Below are 13048 nucleotides of genomic sequence, written 5' to 3' on the forward strand. Positions count from 1 at the left end.
CTAGACAACAATTATAGTTTCACAGGACCAAATCATATTACTTTATTTCTCCTTTCTCATTGTTACCATGAGCCAAGTAAGGAAACACGTTGTCTCAATAACAGGTATTCTGCAGGGGGAGGTTTGAATCTTAGGGATACCCTTTCTTCCCAAGTGGCTTGTTGGTACTTGATATGTGTAAGGACCATTTGCCAGGCAGGAAGAGTTATTGGCTGCAAATTAAGCTTCTCCACTCCTGCCTGATGCCGGAGAGATGCCTCCTCCCAAGGTAGTGGTTACTGCTCTGAAAATAAGTGTGTGGATTTCTGAGTGACATCATTCCAGTTTGGCACAGACAGGTATTTATTTTTCTACAATGAACTACCAGGAGTGAGCCAGACTGTCTGTCTCAGTCATCTCCCAAGATTTCATTCATTTAAAAAATCTGCTAACACATCTGCGAGTATTTTTTTCTCTGTACATTTGTCATGTGCTATAATTACTTATGGGGTTTCTGGTGATATCTTGATTAACCAGAGAAGAAAAAACTGAAGATATAATTGTAGCGTTGTTCACAGATTATTCTATGGAATATGTGGATCCAACTGTTAATGTAGATAGTTATAAAAAATTTTTAAATGAGAAACATATATGACTTTTTTGTTCTTTGGTTATCAATCATACCTTTGTTATGTCTTTTGCTATGATATTTTATTTTAATTAAGTGAATTAATCAACTCAGAACTTTAAATGATTACAGCCTATTTTGAGGAGCTGTCAGGGGGAAATTTTAAAACTTAGGTAAATGTATAGGCCCTTAGTTCTCTGGATCATATTGGTATAGTTTTTCTTCTCCAGCATTTAGATTGTACCCAGAGTGCATTAAGAGGGTTTAGTAATCTCTTTGATTATGCCTCCCTATAGTTCTAAGAATGCTAGTGGCAAGACATGGGATGTAAATAAAGGGAAGGACCCAGGCCTACAGCAGCCATGAGTGGTCTGGTGGGCAGGTAGATCTTCTAAGTCAGCCAAATCAGGGTTTCACAGTGGGTCAGCCAAGTATCAAGACTGGGGTAAGATGTGAGTTAAAGCTGGTGGACAGTTTAGGAGCAGAAAAGTCATGTCTTGGATCCAGGAGGTCTGCAAACATGGAAGAAGCAGGTCAAAAGTAAGAATTTTGCTCCCTTTAACTCTAATGCTCAGAACTACTGCTGCTGCTACTGCTAAGTCACTTCTGTCGTGTCTGACTCTTGCGACCCCATCCCTGAGCAGTGCCTGGTATATAGTAGGTGCTCAATCAGTATTTGTTGCATCGACCCCATCCCTGAGCAGTGCCTGGTATATAGTAGATGCTCAATCAGTATTTGTTGCATCAATGAATGAAATAAGAAGACTTTAGAGACCAAGGACTCAGAGAAGGAGGCTGGACAATAAGCTGCCAGAAATCTTGGCAAGAAACCAGGGTGGAAAATACTCAAATCTTAAGTCAACCACCCTTCAACCAGTTCTCTTCTCACAGATCCACAGAGCTGTCTTGAGCGAAACTCTAACCTCTCCTTCCCACCATGAACATGGGTGGGGTAGGGGTGATTGAAGGGAAGGCAAAATCTCTCACCTAGCATAAATTGATGGAGACATTTCCATTCAGCATCTATTAATACAATGGCTTGGGTTTGGGAACCACTCCCAGTTCTCTGACCTAACTCAGGGGGACCTTGGTCCTACAGTCATTCAGGAAATAGTCATTAAGATGTCATACACGTGCTAGTCCAGTTCTCAACTTCAAAGCAGATTCCTAAAGTCCCAGCTCTCGAATATGCCATTATCCAAAGGGTGTGGCTGGACTCCTTGGAAGTGATCCAAAGCCACAAGAATTCCATTTCCATACAGCTCTTCCCCCACACGTGATTACAGGGGACAGTTTATACTATTTTGAGTAAGGTGGGTACACCACTGCATGAATCCTTTCTAATCATCTGTCTAGGCCACTGAAGACAATTTGTAGTATTAACTTGTCCCTGAAAATTGGAGAGCTCGTTTCTCCGTATGTAGAATATACATTTTCTGCCTTTGGCCCTTTTTTCTTTCTGTCTCTGAACTCTCCTACTCTGATCTCATTGCTGGCAAAGCTGAAGCTGTCGCTGTGATAAGCTCAGGGAAGTGTGCCTGCCGCCCCCCCCCCCCCCACCCCGTCTGCCCGCCTGCCTATCTTTGAAAGATGCCTCCAGGCTCCCACTGTACTACTGGGTCACACAGCCAGCAGCAACCGTTATAGGCAGAATCTTTTTCAAGTCAGTTCCCACCTTGGTGATTTTTTCTTCTTCTTCTTTTAACACCTTCCCCAGCAAATCCCATCCATCCTCTGGCTTATCTGGGTCAGCAAGGGTCTGATTTTATGCATGGCACTGTCAAGCCATAAATCCACTGAGGCTTTGCCTCTCTATCCAGCAGGTTTGCTTCTGTCAGCATCAGCAAAATGCATAATAGAGAAAATAAGCCAGAAAGGCTAATAACACTCATCTGAATAAAATAATCTCTTTGGCTGCCTCAGTTCATTTCATTTTAATCAAGGCACCAGGAAGGAATTTAGGTGTAGAAATCTAGCCTCTCCTTGTCACCAGTTTCCTGTCCAACTATCACTAAATGGTCCCTTTTATTATATATATATATATATATATATATATATATATATATATATACCTTTTTTTAAAAAAATCCTCCTCATAGCTAAGTACTCAGTAATCTATATTGGAAGATGTATTTGTTTAACTCATTTGGGTTTTTGTCTAACAGCACATATATATGTGTTTTTAAAGGTGAGAAACCGCCTTCTTAGGTGTATCAACATTTGCATCTTATGCAGACTGGCAGGTTTGAAAGAAACGGAGGGAAAGGGGGCCCAGTGGAAGCGCAGAACTCCCAGGCTTCTGGCAGTCCGGTCTCACTGAGGCTTCCTTCCTGTCTCCCTCAGCACAGTTCCCTGTGTGGAACGCAGGGCTGCTCCTTCACCTTGCCCCTTGGGGGAAGGACAGTGGAAGATTAAATTCTGCTCTCCCGTTGGTATCTCCCTCACGTCTTCCCAGAGACTTACAGCTGCTTGGTTAATTGCCTGTTGCTGCTGTCTGATCCCAGCCATTATTTGCCGAGTGCGCTTGCAGCAGGCTGCGCTCTTGGCCCCAGCCCAGGGCCGGGTGAGGAGCATGTCGGAAACCGATGAATGCTGAATCCTAGTGTATTTGGAAATAAAAATAATACTGCTTCACATTTGTATAGTACTTTACTGTTGATGTAATTCTTTTGCACCCACCATCTCATTTTAGCCACACAACAGCCTCGTGAGGTGGGCAAGGCAGAGACCACTGGCCCAAAAGGAAACAAATCTCAGCAGAGCTCCGCAGTAGCTCAAGCCATCCCGGTAATGCTAGGCTTGCATCATGCAGCCCGTCTGCAGACCTGTGAACATAGCAATTGTTAATTAAATGCTACCTTAGGCCAGGAGAGCTTGCAGGTTTGCAGTCATGCTTTGGAGATCTTGGGGGAGCCTGACGTTCAACACGGGGCATGTGTCCATTTTACAGATGAGACAAGTGAAACCGGATGGGGAGTATGGAAACAAAGGGACGTGTGCTCTCGGATCAGCGGAGACGGAGTTAGCTGGGCCAACCGAGTCAGCTCTTCACCTTAGTTTTTTTAGAGAAACACCTTTGAGGATTTGGTGGCTAAGTGTGTTGAATGTCCATCAATAGTTTAAGTTGAAGGAGAAGAACTGGGCTAATGTATTTGAAGTTAATGATTCAACTGTCCAGGTTTAGCTCTTTCAGTGCATTTATAATGATCATCTCATCTGTGGATGCTTAGTTGGCTTGTGACTTTCTGGGCCTCTTTTTTTTTTTTTTGACTCCAGAGTCATTCCCTCTCAATTACAATATTACATTTTCTTGATCTTCCTCCTGAAAAAAATTTTTAAGTAAGAAAAACACTTCTGGATATTTTGTCTGCTTTTTAGGGGTTAGTGTTTGAGGAGGTCTGCAGCTGTTCAGCACATGCCTCAGGGATTCAGACCCTTTTCTGTAAAGGCCCAAGTGTCACACAACCTAAGACTCCGGGGGCGGGGTAGGTAAAGAAACTGTACAAACAAGTGATAGATGGAAAAGATATAAAGACAAATTTCAATCTCCTGACCAAACGAAGCTCCCTTGGCTCTAGCAGCCCCAAATAAAATCAAGCTGCAAAGCTGCTGAAGCAGGAAACCACTCTAGCAGAACCTTAATATGCTCCCTATGAAATCACGTCTCGTTGACTTGCTCGTTTTCCAGCCTGAAGTGTGTTTCGCCTTTGTTCGTGTTGGCTGGGAAAATCATCTCTACAGCAGAGTTGTGTTCCCCTCCTTCCCCATGCCCCACACCTCTCCCACATCACGGTCCCAAAATAAATAAATGAATTAATTAAAACACCTCTGCTGGAAGGAGAAATAAGTTCAAAGGCATACAAACTCAAAGAACCAAAAATATTATATGAAAGCTACATTAATAGTAAAAGAGAGTGGGAAATCCTGGGAGAAACAGACAGCGGAGTCTAATATTATTTTGTTTTAGGGCCAGACTCCTTTTTTAAAACAAAAATTTTACACAGAGCTCTCATATATGTAGCAGATTAAAGCAGTGTTTTATTGGTGTAAATCTAACTTTTGAAATACCAATTTATAATCAGTAGGAACTGTGAAGCTGGGTTTATGAACCCCGATTATGAATCAGAGTTACAGGTTTATATCAGTTTCAGCATCAAAGTTATTTTAGGTTCTGGTTTGTGTTGTTCGCCATCAAGAAATCCTGACTCACACAGATGAGTTGTCATAATCTTGAGATAGTTTTAAATTGATTTAGATGCTTGAAAAAAAAGGATGGTTTTCGTTTTAAATTTGAATCACTGACATTACCTAGAAGCTATTCCCATTCTCCTTCATCAATATTAACTGGATAAATGGAAATGTTTAATAAACTTTACAACAGTTGATAATGAAGTGAGATGATACTGAGCATGTTTATCCTCATTACCCAGCCATGGTCTGCCATGAGCCCAGCATAGGCCCCCGCGCCTTCTGTGGCGTGCAGTTGAACTTGGCCACTGTGTGTAAATCGTGTGCTCACCTGAACAGCTTTGCCCAAGGAGACACGTAGGTTGAATTAAAAACTAAACCTGTACAGAGCAACATTCATTCTAATCAATAGCATATTTTTCAACAGTCTGGACCCACACATTGATTTTTTATTCCAAAACACGCATGTAACAAAGCTCACCTGGGCAGCCCATGAGACACTGGTGGAGTCTGCTGCAGGGAAACTGGGTCCCAGGCCCCTTAAATATTTCAGTAGAGGTTGCTCATTTGAACGGGTGTATTACAGTTCTTTGAAATTGAAATGTAATGTTCTGTAATTCCAACATCTCTCAGAACGCTTTATTAAAGGTCCTACTCACTGAAACTGATCATGGCTGTCCCACTGCATGCTATAAGAATGGAAATAAATACATGTGGTAAAAATATTGATACTTGTAGCACCTTAGAAGTTCTTAATAAGTATAAATTTATGAGTGGTAAGTGACAAGGCATTTTAAAAGATCCCCACTTCCTCCCATCCTTTTTAATGTCTTTGTTTACCCGAGGCTCCGCATCCTTTTCCATGGTACTGGGCTGGTTTCACCTCTCCTGCCTGCACCTGTGATCTGTGATGGATTCAGTACATGGGTGCACTAGCTGGCTGTTTGTGCCTCTAACCTTCTGTGATATCATAGGTCTTTCTTTCTCTCCCAGCTGTATTGTGATAGCAGCACTTTTGTAACCACTAAAGCCCCTACTACTACTTTGTTCATTTAAAACGCAAATGTTTGTACACTTCTAAATTTGAATTGTAGCATTGTTTCTATGTGTGTAGACTGCCATAGAGAACAGAGAGGGACCACCAGCCCACAAGAAACAGATTCAAACCAGCTGTAAAGTTAAGGTCGCGTGAGAGCCGCGCCTTCAAAAAGTGTGTGTATTTGTGTGGTGTATTCCATGCTTACTGAGGACATGGGTGTCTTGCCACCCAGTAAAAATTAGGTTATTTAGGATTTTGTAACCGAGGCTGATTTAGAATCAGTTTGAAAGTTTTCTTGCAGTGGGAACATCAAATGTTGCTGAATGTCTGTGCTCTGATCTCACTGATTTGAATTTAGGATTGTTTCCTATTTACCTCTTTTTTGTCCCCAGGCGCTAGGGGTTTTGAAAGGAGTGAACTAATTACATGTATCTCTCTCTCTTAGCTAGTATATATTTTTAATTTCCATAGAAATCTTTTAATTTTCCTAGAAAGTGGATGCCCTTGTTACCATAGTCATCAGTACATACGTGTTAGGGGTTTTGACCACAGAAGCGTGGTGCCTGGGGCAGGGGGTAAGGGTAGAGAGCAGGTATAAAAGTAGTTTCATCCTGGTCATGGGGTTCTCAAGGCAAGCATACTGAAGGGGTTTGCCATTCCCTTCTCCAGTGCAAGCTCCGGGAGTTGGTGATGGACAGGGAAGCCTGGCGTGCTGTAGTCCCCAGGGTTGCAAAGAGTACGACATGACTGAGCGACTGAACCGACTGAACTGATAAAGCAGTTTCAGTTTGGACTCTTAATATTCATTGGTTTGGAGCAGCCTCTTGGTACTATTTAGACAGGTATTTTGATTTAATGGTCTTTTCAGAAGCCAGAGTAGGTGTGGTGTGATTGTTTGTTAATGGTTACCTCTTCTGAATTGACAGAGCTCTTCTATGTTGAATTCTGTCCTACAAGTCACAGGTTCCTGGTGCTAGAGAGAGGCGGTGCGGACTCGATTACCGAGCCATTCACAGCTTGCTTTCTTTGCTTTAAGAGTCTGACTGTGGTGAGGCAGGAGCGAAAATGGGGACAAACAAGGTGTGATATTTTGCAGTGATTAAGAGCATTCTCTCTGCAATTACAGGGCTTCTTCTTGAATTCCAGCGTAGCCACTTTTTAGCTGTATGAACTTGAACAAGATATTGTAACCTTTCTTGGTCCAGCTTTTCCTCATCTGCTGAATGTGGTTGATAACCCCCACTTTGTCAGGTTTTGTAGGGTTCAAATTGAACAACATGAGTACAGGGCCCAGCCATGTGCCAAGTACACAGTAAGCTCTCGATAAATAACCCTTTCCTTCTGTTTCTTTCCTTAAAGACATCCACATTGCAGATGCAAAACTTTCTATTGCTTAAATTAGTGCTGGGAGCTGATTATCGAATCAGTAACTGTTTTCGATCACATCCTTTTCAGTAGAATGAGCATCTAGGTTTAGTGTTTTACTGCTCCACTCAGGCTGTTAAGGTCTTCACAATACACGGTTCAGATACTGGTTTATGCTCTTGGTTGTATGGGGCATGAGAAAATGGCTCAGTCAATGAAATCAAACCTCTCTGGATGCGTTCTGTGGGACTGAAGAATTTTCAGTGACTTTTTCATGGCAAATGCGTCCACAGTTGTCTTCATTGAATCCTGTGAGAGAGAAATGTGAGGGATTTAGTCTGTAGCTTAAATTTTGTCTAGAGACTAACTTTTGCCTGTAATCCTAGACACAAACCAAATATTGTAGTGGTTGAGGTCATGGAATTTGGAGTCAGACCTCCTAGAATCATTCTAGTCAGCACAGAACTGTGGTCTGGTCCCTGACTCCCTTTTACTGTCTCTGTGACTCCTTACTAGCTGTGGGCAAGTGACAACTCTCTGTGTTTTTTGTTTTGTTTTTTTTTTTTAAGTACTGAAATGAGGATAATAGTAATTTTTTTCTGACAGCAAGATGATGGAGCTTAGGTGGGATAATGTATGTAAAGCTTTTACCAAGTTTCTAGAACACACAGGTGTGGATGCTAAGTCGCTTCAGTTGTGCCAGACTCTGCGACCGCATGGACCGTAGCCCACCAGGCTCCTCTGTCCATGGGATTCTCTAGGCAAGAATACTGGAGAGGGTTGCCATTTCCTCTTTCAGGGGATCTTCCCGACCCAAGGATCGAACCCGTGTCTCCTGTGTCTCCTGCATTGGCAGGCAGGTTCTTTACCAGTAGGACCACCTTCTAGAACATAATAGATACTCCACAGATAATCCTACTTCTCTTCTTTCCCTCTTCCTATCACCGCCTTCTCCTTCTTCTTATTTTCTCCCTTTTTCCTCCACTGAGCTTTCAGAAGAAGAGAAAACTAGAGGTGCAGCTTCAGGAAAGACATCTTTATTTCCGGCTTGGCTCTGATTGCTATGATTTTGTGACATGTACTGTAGTCAGAGATGTTGACCCTGCCTGTTCACCAATGCTGATTTGTTTTCTTGCTGTTTCTCTGCAGGAAGGATCAGAATGTTCTCTCTCCAGTCAACTGCTGGAATCTCCTCTTAAACCAGGTGAAGCGGGAGAGCAGGGACCACACCACGCTGAGTGACATCTACCTGAATAATATCATTCCTCGATTTGTCCAAGTCAGCGAGGACTCAGGAAGACTCTTTAAAAAGGTAAATAGGCTATTTCTAACCACAGACACTATCTTGTAAATAAGAGAAAGAACATCTTATTGGCCCACTTAAAAGGCTTTCCATGGGTCTTGCCCTACCATGTACTTATGGAGAGAAAACATTGATTTGGCTCTTTTTCTTCCTTTCTCAGATGAATTTATAGTAGCCCTGGGAAAAGAACCATTTGCAAGGTACAACCCCAGATCTGGCAGCATAATTCATAATTTGTGAATATTAGTAATGACCGTATTTGGTTAACTTCCTAAGTGATTTGTGAAGCTATTGAGATTCAGAGATGTTCTGTGTTGTTTTATGATTTCCTCTTCTAGTTCATTTAGCACATCCATGTCTGTTTATGTTTTTAGTTTAGTTCTATTTTCAAGTTCTCATCTTATCCAAGGTGAACTCATGAATTTGATTATCATTCTCATCATGACATATCTTTGTCTTTGGTCCCTGAATGCATTTTTGGGGGTTGTTTTTTTGTTTGTTTGTTTTGATGCTCCCAGATGGAACTTGAACCCACCCCTCAATGTTTTCTGAAGCTCAGTTGTTTGTGATAATCTTAGGAAATTTGTGCCAAATTCACCTGTCAGTAGTGGAACAAAGCTTTTGGAAACCTAGGAAGCTCTTTTCTAAGCTCTCTCAATCTGAGCTCTTAATGGCATCATTTATTCATAACTTTTGGTTACAAATGGTGGCAAATACCCCAACTATTGTACTTGATGTACCATGTCTAACTTTCAAGCTCTGACATTTCCAAAAGATTTTTTATTTTATTTTTTTCCCATTTATTTTTATTAGTGGAGGCTAATTACTTTACAATATTATAGTGGTTTTTGCCATACATTGACATGAATCAGCCATGGATTTACATGTATTCTGCATCCGATCCCTCCTCCCACCTCCTTCTCCACCCGATCCCTCTGGGTCTTCCCAGTGCACCAGCCCCGAGCACTTGTCTCATGCAGCATCCAAAAGATTTTTTAGAAGGTGAATAACCTTCCCACAAGTGATATGTAGAAAGAGGATATATTTATATTGAGGAGTATCATTGGTTTCATACATAGGGAATTCACTGGTTTCCTGTTGAAAAAATCAGTGTTAAAATTTGAGGCTGGGGGAGAATGGACTTCGGTAAATAAGACTATGGTCCATAGTAGCCTTAGCTCTTGGTCAGTTTTCTGATTCTTAACATAAGGAAGCATACAGATCTCAGTAGGTCTGGAATTAGAACCCAATTTCTTCTTTTTTTTACCAGCATGAAAAAAGAACTGCTTTAGAATTGTCCATCTACATAATTGCATCTGTGAAGGGGCTTTCCCTGTGTCATACAGATAGGATATTAGCGCTACAATCATCTGAGAATGAAAGAAGGAAGATAAAGATAACTCCTTGCAGAGCTCACTGGCTATTTTTAGTGGCCCGGCTGTGCTGTGGTTGGGGCCATACTTCATTTAGGGGCGAGGGTACTTTTCACCATCTCCTCATGCTTCCTAGCATCTGCTCCAGCTTGCTTGTCATTAACTTGAATTATTCTGTAACATTTAGTGACATTGTATGTGACTAAAATTAATGACTATAGTTAATAATACTGTATTCAATACTGGAACACTGCTAAGAGAGTAGATTTCACAGGCTCTTTTCATACACACAGAAAAGGTAACTGTGTGATGAGATGACATATTATCTTGATTGTAGTAATCATTTCACTCTTATGTGTATACTAAATCATTTTATACACCTGAAATATATAGAATTTTTATTAAAATATATTTTTAAACCTTAGATGGAACCAGTGATCAGATACCAGTTCTCTACCATCTTGACAGACACTTAGACCATCTCAAGAAGAAAAGGGGTTGATGGATAGTATCCTCCTCTATTTCTTCTGTTCATCTGAGAAGAAATTTTTATGAGAGATGTTTAGCTATCTGGACTTCACCCCATCTCTCAGCTCGCTTTTCTCCAGTTTCAGAAGGTTAGAGAAGAACCAAGCTGAGAGAATCTTATAACCCCTCCAGATTTTAGAGATGTTTATGCCAAAGGCAGTCAGTTATCAAAGCCACAAGCGTCCCTGGCTCCACAGATGCCATTCACGTTTCACCAAAGGCCTAAGCACATGGCATGTATATAAACCATGGTATGTATCCCCATCCACTCATGAATGATATTCCAACCTTTGGCTAAGCATTGGCCTCCTTAAGCATTGCATTTCTATGCTGAGGGTGTAAGGAAGAATTTCTAATTAATCACTGGATTGTTTATATATTACATTTCATTGAAGAAAAGTGAATATATCATCAGCTCAAAGCTAAATGCATTTGTATAAACTGAAAACACCTGGTAACCAGCTTTCAGATCAAGAAACAGAGTATTTCAGTCCCAGAAGTCCCCTCATGCTCCTTTCTTGTCACTAAGGGATTGGGAGGGGTGTCCCCAGTCCCTCAGAATAGCGTCACTCCTGACTTTTCACAGCAGAGATTAGTTTTGCTCAGTTTCATACTTTATATAAATAGAATCGTGCAGTGTGTACTCTTCTGTGTCTGGTTTTTCTCATTCAACATTGTATTTGTGAGATTTGTACATATTGTTGTAGGTAGTTGTAGATCATAGGACTTTCTCTTGATCCTTGTAACTTTCCATCAGTTAAATTATAGTGGATTAGAGATATCCTTAGGATTGTCAAATAACCAATGTTTACCATCCCACAGGGTGAATAACCTCTTTTCTCTCTCCCCTGGGGTCCAGTGTAGGCAGAGAACTCTAAGGTAGAAGCTAGCTTGGCTGATCCTAAGAATAGATTAATTCTGTTTGGATGAGAACTCCTCTGCTTTCTAGTAATGGGCAAAGAAGTAGTTTCTCTCCATACCTGACATTTTCAGTCTCCTTTGTTTAGAGTGTGTTGCACATGAAGAATTAGGATCCCACAGGTTGAGCTATAGTAATCAGATAAGAGAACCGAGGCGTGTCCCTGGCCACCCTGGCAGTTACTTGAAGCTTCTTGGGTCTTGCTTTATGCTCTTAAAGCAGAGCCCTTCTCCAAGAGATTCTTTCTCTTGGGCTCAGCTTAGCCAGTAACTCTGAAACTCTGGACAATTACTTTCTTTTTTCTCTGCCTTAGTTCTCCCAAGTTTAAAGAAAACTGAGCTATAGGGTCTTCATTCTGCCTTTGAAATCTAATGCACTGTAGTTGTATGATGACAAAGACATCCTACACTGAGGGCTTCCTTCTGGTTGTTGGGTGACCTTTGTTAAATTGTGATAAGGTAAGCTGCAATCCCTGAGATAAGGATGGACAAAAGTGAGTGTGGGTATAGAGAAGGGACTCACTTAAGCAACGGAAGGCCATATTTCTTAAAAGATTGAAGTATTGTTTCAGATTCTTTTATCTACAATGGCCAGCAACCAAGAGATGCCACACTGATATCCAAATATGTAGAATAAATACACCTCTTATTTTACCTGTAAATTTGGTTCCAGTAGCAAAAGGAAAAACCCACATTTCTCTGGAGACACAAAGAAAATGTACCTTTATTTCTGATTCAGCTGTGGACACCTGAAAATTTACCAGTATTTTATGTGAATTTGAATCTTCTGCTTGTCACTGGTAAAAATCAGGGCTTTTCTTCCTGTAAAGAAATTTATTTTAATCTATAAGACTTAATGAAAAAAAAAAAAAAAGACTTAATGATTCTCTGGCAAAGGTTATAATCATCAAAACCAAGATTTTTGAACCCTCGTGTGCTAGGTACAGTATGCATTATCTTATTGAATCCTCACAACACTTCTATAAGGTAGTTATTACTATGACCCTTATTTTATCGGGGGAGAAACTGAGACATCAAGAGATTAAGCAAGAGAAGAAATGAGGCTGGTATTTAAATACAGCCATCAGGCTCTAGAACTCAAGGTTTTCCACCTACTTGTCCTATTAGGCCTCTCTAGGTATTGTATGCAGAGTAGAGGGTAATCTGGATTTTCTTGCTCTTTTTCATTGAATCCAGATATTTCACTTAGTTACAGAATTAGACTAACCTTTTCTTCAGCACACACCCCTTCAAAGGACCCGGAGGTGTTAAACATCAACATTCGGTTGCTTCTCCTACCTGGCGTCTGGGCAAGCACCTGGTGTTGAAAGTCAAGTACAGCGGCGAGTTTTTCTCCCTAGGGGCAGAATCTCTAGTAAGAGGGAAACAAAGACTCATTAAAGACGAGAGCTGACCGAAAATCTGACTGGAAACTGACTCAGCTAATTCGGGGCTGTCAGGGTGGCTGCACAATTGGCCCCTCTTTGCTCTGAACCCCCTTAAGGGATGCTCCCTGCTGGCCCTCTGGTTTGTGGTTATGTCTGCTGGGACATATTTCACATGTTGCCTGAAGTCCTGGTAGAGATTCCTTTAGCTAAATATAACATGTAGAGAAAGTAGCCTCCTGTCCACAACTCAGAAACAGGCGCACTTTGTCTAAGACTCCAGGGGAAGTTGAGCCCGTTTGGTGCTCCTGACATCTCCTTTCATGTTATGAAAGCTTAGTC

At 41.3% G+C, this 13048-nt stretch overlaps 1 protein-coding gene across 8 annotated transcripts in view; it reads left to right on the plus strand.

Moving 5' to 3' along the window:
• Positions 1-13048, plus strand: part of SRGAP2 (SLIT-ROBO Rho GTPase activating protein 2) — a 247698-nt gene that overhangs the window by 119825 nt on the left and 114825 nt on the right. For all 8 annotated transcript variants that reach the window (XM_043923265.1, XM_043923267.1, XM_043923266.1 and 5 more), the window contains exon 4: positions 8349-8511. In XM_043923265.1, the coding sequence (XP_043779200.1) occupies positions 8349-8511 (163 nt within the window). The remainder of the gene's footprint in view (positions 1-8348; positions 8512-13048) is intronic.

Source organism: Cervus elaphus, chromosome 14 (genome assembly GCF_910594005.1).
Source record: "Cervus elaphus chromosome 14, mCerEla1.1, whole genome shotgun sequence".
Classification (NCBI taxonomy): Eukaryota; Metazoa; Chordata; class Mammalia; order Artiodactyla; family Cervidae; genus Cervus; species Cervus elaphus.